The sequence below is a fragment of the Engraulis encrasicolus genome, chromosome 14, assembly GCF_034702125.1.
Source record: "Engraulis encrasicolus isolate BLACKSEA-1 chromosome 14, IST_EnEncr_1.0, whole genome shotgun sequence".
Taxonomy (NCBI): Eukaryota; Metazoa; Chordata; class Actinopteri; order Clupeiformes; family Engraulidae; genus Engraulis; species Engraulis encrasicolus.
This window is the reverse complement of record NC_085870.1, coordinates 53,169,330-53,179,329: the sequence shown is the minus strand read 5'-3', so window position 1 is coordinate 53,179,329 and position 10,000 is coordinate 53,169,330. Positions and strand designations below refer to the sequence as shown.

At 42.8% G+C, this 10,000-nt stretch overlaps 1 protein-coding gene across 2 annotated transcripts in view; it reads right to left on the bottom strand.

Moving 5' to 3' along the window:
- Positions 1-10,000, bottom strand: part of grip2b (glutamate receptor interacting protein 2b) — a 179,588-nt gene that overhangs the window by 30,767 nt on the left and 138,821 nt on the right. For both annotated transcript variants that reach the window (XM_063216119.1, XM_063216118.1), the window contains exons 13-17: positions 9,360-9,505; positions 7,973-8,053; positions 4,616-4,679; positions 3,455-3,600; positions 54-198 (exon numbers count right to left, since the gene is read on the bottom strand). In XM_063216119.1, the coding sequence (XP_063072189.1) occupies positions 54-198; positions 3,455-3,600; positions 4,616-4,679; positions 7,973-8,053; positions 9,360-9,505 (582 nt within the window). The remainder of the gene's footprint in view (positions 1-53; positions 199-3,454; positions 3,601-4,615; positions 4,680-7,972; positions 8,054-9,359; positions 9,506-10,000) is intronic.

Sequence of the window (10,000 nt, the reverse complement as noted above, 5' to 3'; positions counted from 1 at the left end):
ACACACACACACACACACACACACACACACAGACACACACGCACACACTGTACCTCTCTGCCAGGCCACGCTTGGTGAGTCCGGAGATGGTGATGGGGTCGAATGGCTCCTCCGTGCCCGAGATGGTGATGCCCAGAGGCCCCCCGTAACGCTTCAGCTCCACCGTGTAGATGATGGAGCCTGAAGTCTCCTGCTCATCTGAGAACACAAACACACACACACACACACACACACACACACATACGCACACACACACACACACACACACACACACACACACACACACACACACACACAAACACACACACACACACACACACACACACACACACACACACGCAAACATGAATACACAAAGATATGCACAAACACGTGCACAAACACAGATGAACACACGTGAATAAACACACGGGCACACTGACACATGAACACACACATGCACAAACACGCACACATCCATATACTAGGTATATGGGAAAAAACAAACACCCACTCAAACACGTGCACAATGGTAATCATGAATGCATGTATGCACAGACACATCCATACACAGGTGCATAAACAAACGTGCAGACGCACACGCACGCACGCACACTCACGCACACGCACACACTCGCACACACGCGCACACGCACTCACAGCAACAATAACAAAAACAGGGGAAAATTTGGGGGTGGGGGATATCACGGAGAGACATGTCGTTCACATAATGGGTATTTGTGGGCCAAGTTGGCATCACACTGTTCCAAAAGCTTGCCCTCCTGGGAGAGGCGTGTAGACACTGGAAGGGGGAGGGCGGGCGCTGCCAATCCTTCCCCTCTTTGATGATCATCACTCTTAGCCCTGTTTCATCTCAAGGAGAGGAGAAGAGAGACGAGTAGACCACCCCTGAGACATGCGGCTGGCTGGATGGTTGCTGGGGGCAGGGGTGTGTGTGTGTGTGACTGACTGGTAGTCTAGTCTCACTACTCCACTTGAGACGAGAAATCAAAAGAAGAATTAACATCAGCTCCCTGGTGAAGAGACTCGACTCTTTCCACCTCATCATCACTACTGACGATAGATCTGTGGCTTGGTAAAATATCCCGCCGCCAGGCTTACCGGGTCTTTTTTGTTATCATTTCTTCACACATTTCTTTCTTCCTTCCTTATTTTACAACTACATGTCAGTCTCTTAATATCTAAACTGGCACGTATCTTCATTTGTGCAAGAAAAGCGTTGGGGATTCTGGTCAGAGTAAAATCAGCAGTGCTGAGGGGCCTGGTGAAGAGAGGAGTGTAAGCAGACATCAAAGGAGAGCAGCCCCCTCTGCTGGTGAAGAGTTTTGGCTTAAGTGTAATACATTGAAACACACTGACAGTGTTCTCATTTTACAGCTCGGCATTAGTAACTACTGTAAACAAGCAAAGAGCAAAAAATGCTAAGTTATTGAAGCGTTTTTGATGCGCACCAAACAACAAGGAATCTTGTACAGTAGCTTCACAAACCTGATCCTTCAACCAGTTTCATTTCAATTGGTGAAAACTAGTTGCTGGAGTGAAACGAAACTGAGCAAAAGGGTATTAAGTGTACTGTAGCTTCACTGCAACTTTGTAAATGATTTCCACTTCCTGTGTGCCTCCACAGTGTGTGCAAATCTCCCTGCGCTGTAGTGCCCCTCTCCCCTGGAAACTTCCTATCTTTGTTCTTATCTGTTGTCGATTTGAGAGAAAAGCCTGATCCACGGAGGCCTGCTAAACACAGACACAGACGGGGACACCACACGGCCTCTTTAAATAGGTGAGTGCCAAATCTAAACCCAGAGTCAGAGATTATCAGGACATTTTGTAAACAGAAGAGCCGATAAAAACGCAGGCTAGTAATCTGCTTTGGCTTTGGCTTGTTTACATTCTTCATCTGACCTGCGCTGCCCTTTACCTCGCTTACCTTGGGCAGTTAAACTCTAATGTGACTAAACACTAACATGAAAAGACAACACAGGTCAAACTGAAAGGGGAAGAAGAGGGCCAAGTGCTTTAATGGTTTACAGGAAACGCCACACAGTGCAGAGGACTTTGCTTTTTTTCTCGCACACCAGTGCGACTATACAAAAAAAAAATCACTGACCACAGCCATGTGGTCTAGCAGTGGTCTACACTGTAGCCTACTGTCGCGCTGGCAAGATTTCATTCCTAAACAGCCATGTGTACTGTGCCATTTGGAATGGTCACAAAGAAGATTTGTTGTGACGCTGCCAAAACACGACTTAAGATCAAAATGTACTATTCGCTGTGATGTAGCATTTTTGATATTAAAGAGAAAAGAAGGCAACGCGGCGGTTTAGGGCTGAAGAGTGTCGTCTGTGCTTTTACACCGTGTGCTAGGATTAAGGCTACCCAGGTAGGCCGAGGGAGCAAGAGAGGACGAATAGTACATCTGCTTCAGTCAAAACACAAGCTGCCGTCCCTCGTTGCCCCACAGGTGTGTGTGTGTGTGTGTGTGTGTGTGTGTGTGTGTGTGTGTGTGTGTGTGTGTGTGTGTGTGTGTGTGTGTGTGTGTGTGTGTGTGTGTGTGTGTGTGTGTGTGTGTGTGTGTGTGTGTGTGTGTGTGTGTGTGTGTGGTGCACAGTATGTTTGTGCTGCACAGTTTAAACTGAACAAAAGTGTCTGTGTCGTTTCTTTGTGTCCATGTTTTGCTTGGTTCATGTTCATTGTTCCTGCACACACTGTCATGTGGGTGAATTTGTCACTTGTCAAATGCATGTTTGTTCAGGGATATTGCATTAGTCACTTTAGCTGGTTCTGTGTGTGTATGTGTATGTGTGTGTGTGTGTGTGTGTGTGTGTGTGTGTGTGTGTGTGTGTGTGTGTGTGTGTGTGTGTGTGTGTGTGTGTGTGTGTGTGTGTGTGTGTGTGTGTGTGTCTGTGTGTGTCTGTGTCTGTGTGTGTGTGTGTCTGTGTGTGTCTGTGTGTGTCTGTGTCTGTGTGTGTGCGTGTGCGTGTGCGTGCACATGGTGTGCATGTGGGCCCTTTGTCTGGCTTGTGTGTTAATGCTCAGTATTTGTGTGTGTGTGTGTGTGTGTGTGTGTGTGTGTGTGTGTGTGTGTGTGTGTGTGTGTGTGTGTGTGTGTGTGTGTGTGTGTGTGTGTGTGTGTGTGTGTCTTTGGCCAGACTTGCTGCAGGATTCGCGTGCACGACCGATCTTCCGCAGTAATGAGAGGCCAGTTAGTTGCCTACCTTCCCCCTTTTCTCTGGCCTGTGTGTGTGTGTGTGTGTGTGTGTGTGTGTGTGTGTGTGTGTGTGTGTGTGTGTGTGTGTGTGTGTGTGTGTGTGTGTGTGTGTGTGTGTGTGTGTGTGTGTGTGTGTGTGTGTGTGTGTGTGTGTGTGTGTGTGTGCGTGTGTGAGTGTGTGTGTGTATATGTGTGTGTGTGTTTGTATGTGTGTGTGACTATGTGTGCATGCGTGCAAATGCGTACCAGAGTTGTCCTCGTCCTTGCGGATCTTGAGCTTGACCAGGTCTTCGCTCTGCATGAGGATCTGCATGGCGTCCTCCATTGAGCAGCTCTCCAGTCGGATGTTATCAATGGCCAGCAGCTTGTCACCAGGCTCCAGAGTTCCCGTTCTGGAACCAGAACATTCCAAAACCGGAATGAAGGAGGAAAAGAAGTACAGGCGATAAGAACGTTATAGCATAATGAATGGATAATAGCGATGGTGTCTCCAAAAACATCAGCGGCACAGTTCAATATTTTTTATTCTACTGAATCACGGTAACACCATTTGTTTTAATTGCAGTAGTACAATTCCTAGTAGTAACAGCAGCAGCAACAGATAATGTTTAGAATAATAATAATAAAAAAACGAAATTAAAGGTGCATAGTGTAGGATGGTGGCCAGAGTAGGTATTGCAAATATGCTGCTCATTGTAACTGTGCTGACCAAATTTGATCTTTTCATATTGTCTAACTAACTAACTAACTAACTATTTTCTTCTAACTAAACTACTATTTACTAGTATGACCAAAGTACAGTAAGTTTTGCTGCTAAAAATGTCTATTTCTGGAAATTCAAAATGGCGGACAATGGAGAAAATCCGCTTTTCATGTATGAAAACTGCAATTTTCACATTCATAATGAATACTTAGAATTCGATGGTGGAAAGTATTCATGAAAAAGGTAATATTTGTGAATGGGCAGAATGAATTCTCGAAATAATCTACTAAAAATATTACACAATGCACCTTGTGTGTATATATGTGTGTGTGTGTGTGTGTGTGTGTGTGTGTGTGTGTGTGTGTGTGTGTGTGTGTGTGTGTGTGTGTGTGTGTGTGTGTGTGTGTGTGTGTGTGTGTGTGTGTGTGTGTGTATGTGTGTGTGTGTGGGGGGGGGGGAGAGAGAGAGAGAGAGAGAGAGAGAGAGAGGTCTTTGATTATGTTTTGTATTTGTGTATTATGTAAGATCACATAAAAGTACTACTTTTGCTTTTGAAAAATGTATTGGCCCACTATGTATGTAAGGGGTTTGTCTCCCCCTGTTGGACCACTGCACAAACACACAACATCACCTTCTATGGTGAACTGAGGGAGAAAAACAGCCAAGTCATACTTGTGATAGGAAAGGGCCTAGTGTTCACTCACCTGTGGGCCATGCTCCCTTTCTTAATGTCTGATATGATTAATGGTTCACCCGGTTTCTTGTTTGCTGGAAAAAGATTAAAGAAATCACAAGGACTTCTTATCAATACAGAGGGAGAGAGAGAGAGAGGGAGAGAGAGAGAGAGAGGGAGAGAGAGAGAGAGAGAGAGAGAGAGAGAGAGAGAGAGAGAGAGAGAGAGAGAGAGAGAGAGAGAGAGAAAGGGGAGCAAAAAAGGGAGCAAAACATAATTTTGTAATTTTTCAGTTTGGAATCAGAAACAGCATTTTGTATTTAAATTATTTAAATATGCATATGTCGTTTTTAGATAACAGAAATGAGATTTACTTATGTGGGCTAATTCACAAGGGAAGTGAACTGATTATGCAACATTATATTTTATTTCTCCTGGGAAAGTTACACATTTCAGTTTCACAGTTGAATGGAGCTTAAATGATAGCGCTTCCCCATGTTCTTACATAGTTTAAATGTCACCTGCAAAGGCGAGATAAAAACCACACCTATGATATAGTCTCCAGTAAAAGATTTTACAAGTACGTTTAAGCATACCTCATTTCACTAGATTTAGACTGCCTTGTGATGTGCTGTGCTGTGCTGTGCAACTGTGATGTGTATTTTACTCAAGAGCAAAAGTAACTTTCCTCTTTGGTCACTAAACAGGTTGGAAGCAGAATTGTCTGTCGTTCAAACAACAAAAGGTAGGGGGCGTGGGCTCAATCGGCTAAGGTGCCACACCACCAGGGGCCTACGGTTTGAATAGGCCTATATCCCTTCCCAGGTCATTTCCCCATCCACACCAATCTCTCTCTTCCCATTTGTTTCCTGTCATTCTATCATACTTTCCTGTCATTCTATCACTAGCATAGCTAAATAAATGTGTTAATTTATCTAAAAAAACAAAACAAAACAAAAGGACACCACTCTCCGTATTCAGGGTGGTTATGGCCCATGGAGAGAGCAGCAAGGCCAATTCAGAAGTTGACGAAATGTTTGGAAACATCACTTTAAAAAGTTGAAAAAAAATGGCTTTAATTCCTGTGGGAACCTACAGTGCTGTATGGTGACTTGGAGTGTTATGCCTCTCTTGAAATGGCCCAGCAGGAGCCCAAAGTGGCAACTTGGTTTCCTCATACTCCCACAGAGACAAATCTGCCATATGCGTAAGCAACCGTGTGTGTGTGTGTGTGTGTGTGTGTGTGTGTGTGTGTGTGTGTGTGTGTGTGTGTGTGTGTGTGTGTGTGTGTGTGTGTGTGTGTGTGTGTGTGTGTGTGTGTGGGTGTGTGTGTGTGTGTGTGTGTGTGTGTGTGTGTGTGTGTGTGTGTGTGTGTGTGTGTCAGTCCCGTGAGAGATACATATTCTCACACATAAACAATGTTGCTGATGGGTTTTCCCAGGCTCTGTAGCAGAAGGGGCCCTGAGCATCACCACACTGTCAGCCGGACAACATGATCTCACAGAATTCTGTGAAATGAACACGGACCATTGTGACACAAAATCTGTGGCAATGGCACAGATTTTAGTTTCGGAGAGAGGTACCGCACACTTAAAATCCTTTTCGTTTTCTTTTATTATTTCATGGCTGGATTACGTTTCGACTTCAACAGTCTTCATCAAATTCGAGAAATGAGAATCTGATGAAGACTGTTGAAGTCGAAACGTAATCCAGCCATGAAATAATAAAAGAAAACAAAAAGGATTTTAAGTGTGCGGATCTCTCTCTCCGAAACTACAGTATAGTCAGCCTTTGTCCTGCACCTTTTCCTGGGATGAGCACAATCTTCACCTTCAACTGAATGGTACAGATTTTGCCAAAATTCTGTGATATGGTCACGGTAGTGCTTTCTGAATAGTCCAACAGCTCGAAGTCCCCTTATATTCCAACGTGTGTTCTCTCTACTCATGTGGATTGTTTTGGTTTGAGCACAGCTTATACTACAAATATTCTCCCATTTTAGTACAAGAATTTGGAAGCCTATCAACCAAGTAAAGTGGAAAAGGTATTTATCAAAAACATTTCTTTACTGACAGGTTAGGGTTAGGGATTGTTTTGTTCTGGGCACAACTTGCATTCTTCTATTTAGTAGCCAAATAGAATCTGATAGTATCAACCTCCCGACTGGAAAAGGTAGGCTATTGCACCACCAGGTCTTCAGCTTTCTAATGATAAACTTGACATAGTGCTATGGGAACATATAGAAAGCACTTCTGTGAGTCCATCACGGAAAAAACGTCCATGACCCTAACACAGCATTTTGGCAAAATCTGTGAAACGGCCCCTGATTTTGTGTCCCAATGGTCCGTGTCCATTTCACGGAATTCTGTGAGATCAGACTGTGTCAGGAGTGCTTCATGGCTCTGAGGAGTAGTAAGAACAACACAACACCAGGCTATGAATAAAACCGCACCAGGAGGAAAAGCCCAGGGAATATCTCTCGTTCATAAATATAGTCTGGAGTCGGACACTTCCTGCACTATTTTAACAAAAGGGGAGTGATGTGGAATACCCAAGGGAATTTGGTATTGTGCAGTTAGATATTACAGAAACTCCCGGCCCCCAGCCACAATCAGCCAACTCTCACCCCCTGCCTGTCCTCTGTGTCTCTTTGCTCTGGATATTGCCTCCTCTTGGGCCTGTTTCACTGTTTCTACGTATTTGTCTTTTGTCTTGTTGTCTCTTTGAGAGAGAGAGAGAGAGAGAGAGAGAGAGAGAGAGAGAGAGAGAGAGAGAGAGATTGTGGGCCTGAGAGTCACTAAGCGAGATATAAGTGGGTATACAGCATGTACTGTACAGTATGTGTGATGTATACATAGTGCATGTACGGAAGCTTTGTGTGCCATATTATATTATATTATATTATATTATATTATATTATATTATATTATATTATATTATATTATATTATATTATATTATATTATATTATATTACAATTAAATCATCAAACATTTCCTTCATGTTGACATATGTATACCACAATATACACCACGGGGCAGCCGTGGCCTTGTGGCTAGAGAGTTGGTCATTCAGTCTAGGGGTTGCCGGTTCAAATCCTCTCTACACCTCCATCCATGGCTGAAGTGCCCTAACCCCACATTGGCACCTAACCCCACATTGCTCCAGGGACTGTAACCAATACCCTGAAAAATAATAGTTGTAAGTCGCTTTGAATAAATGAAAGCGTCAGCTAAGTGAAATGTAATGTAATGTAATGTAGTATATTATATAAAGAAAGAAAAGATACTTTCAAAAGGGGATTTTTTTTACCTGTAGGGCAAAGGGGCAGTTGCTTTAGCACCGTCTCTGCCCTATCTGTGCATGTCTATGTGTACTGCATAACTTACCACTTATAGTTATACCCAGCTCAACTCCTCTCTTCTTTGGAAGTTTCACATGGAATGTGCCGCTGCTTGGCACAACCGACTCTAGAGAGCAGTAGAAGATAAGATAAGATAAGATAAGATAAGATAAGATAAGATAAGATAAGATAAGATAAGATAAGATAAGATAAGATAAGATAAGATAAGATAAGATAAGACGTTATTGTCTGTTATACATGAAACAGAAAATTGTCTTTTGGTGCGACTCATATCATTAAACAAGATATGACAAATCTCTTTTTGTGTGCTAGTGGTACATTGTAGCGTCAGCTCACTATGGTTTATGGGTTTAAAAAAAAAATCACAATGTAAATAGCAAGACATAGGTCTCCAACTTCATAGGTGCCCTTACTGGCTAATTGCTTTTGACCCACCACTCACTAGTAACCGATGTTGTTGTTACAAGGAGGGAATAATGTTTTTTTTCTTCTTCTTGGCATTGATAACAGCACTGTTCTAGTATGAAGAAGTAAGACATCAGTTATTATGCTTGCAGCACAATAAAAAAGAGCTTGAATGCTTCCAGTCATCCTAGTCTTTCTGGGTTGACCAGTTTGCATTCCAATGCATCTCATATGTCTTCCCAGATCAGAGTGACCCGAGATATGTAAACCTGCCTGGTAGGGTAATCACTCATGGAGGGTTGCATAGCAAACTTAGAAGTTCGCCCTGCTATGAGTCGAGAAACCCACTGAAATGATTTTGCAAACATTCTTTTTAGTTTGAGAAAAACAAATTACTTTTGCTTTACATATTAGAGAAGCAGTTGGCGCAGTAGCAATTTCCTATTTAATATTCAAACAGGACATGTTTATCATTTCCTAACAAACAGCCTGCCCATATTTCTCCAAAGCTGTATGTGCTCTGAGGGGTGAGAATATGATTCTGGGATATGCAGAAAATTTGGTGAAGACTTCTGTGAATCATTTAATTGGTGATCAGCTTGGTTGTTTGGTTGCAATCCTTTCAATAATTCAGTACCATTTTGCATCTTGACATTTACTGCCATTTTTCCATTTTGTTCAGTAACACTGACTGAATAGCCCTACAAACACAGCCCTATGTAGACAAAATGTTGTAACTTTGCCAACTTTGAAGCTCCGAAGAAAGATACACCTAATAATAAAATGCAATTTAAAATCAAAACTGTACGGTTACTGTTGTTAGTGTAACATCTTTTATATTGTTTTGCGCTTTTTTAAACTGTGTAGTCAAATAGTTGTGGTACTTTGATGTGCCTTAATAGGCAAAAAAACCCATATAATTACTAACAAGACAGAGGTTGTAGTGAAAACAGTTCACAGTCTAAACTCTTGGCTCTGTAGGCCAGTAAACTCAGCATGTCACCAACCTGCTACGTCAAACTCCACCTCCAGAGCAACCTTATTGGTCAGAGCAGCATCCCGCAGCAGCTGATTGGCTTCCTCCAGAGTTCCGTCCTCCGTTAGGATGCCGTTGATGGACAGCACTCTGTCTCCCACCTGCAGCAGCCCACACCTGCCAATCAAAATCAAAATACTCACTCAATTATATGACACTATGTGCTAATATGCTTCTATACTCATGAACAGCCATCCGAGTACTTTGCTCCTAAATGTGCGTTACGCCCCTTTATGGGTGAAAACAAACCGAATGTCTCATCAACTTACATGCTACATCGGCTACCCTAAATGAACACAGTACATGCTTCAGTTATGACCGTTTGGCAATATTATTTGAACAGCCGGCAACACAACACGTTTTCGGCATGTTGTGCATGAACAACGCTTGTCTACGGGTCCTTATCTTTCATTTATTAAACCCCAACACCACCAATTGACTTGCATTGCCTGTTTTCCCCCACAAATGGGCGTAATGCACATGGAAAGCGTCACGCCGTTCATGAGTATGACATTTCCCAAAAAAGTGTGCTATAATTTTACACTGCTCTTGATTTTTTAATTCTCTTGAAAAGCATTTTGAATAGCTGTTACTGTGATTGAATACGTGGTG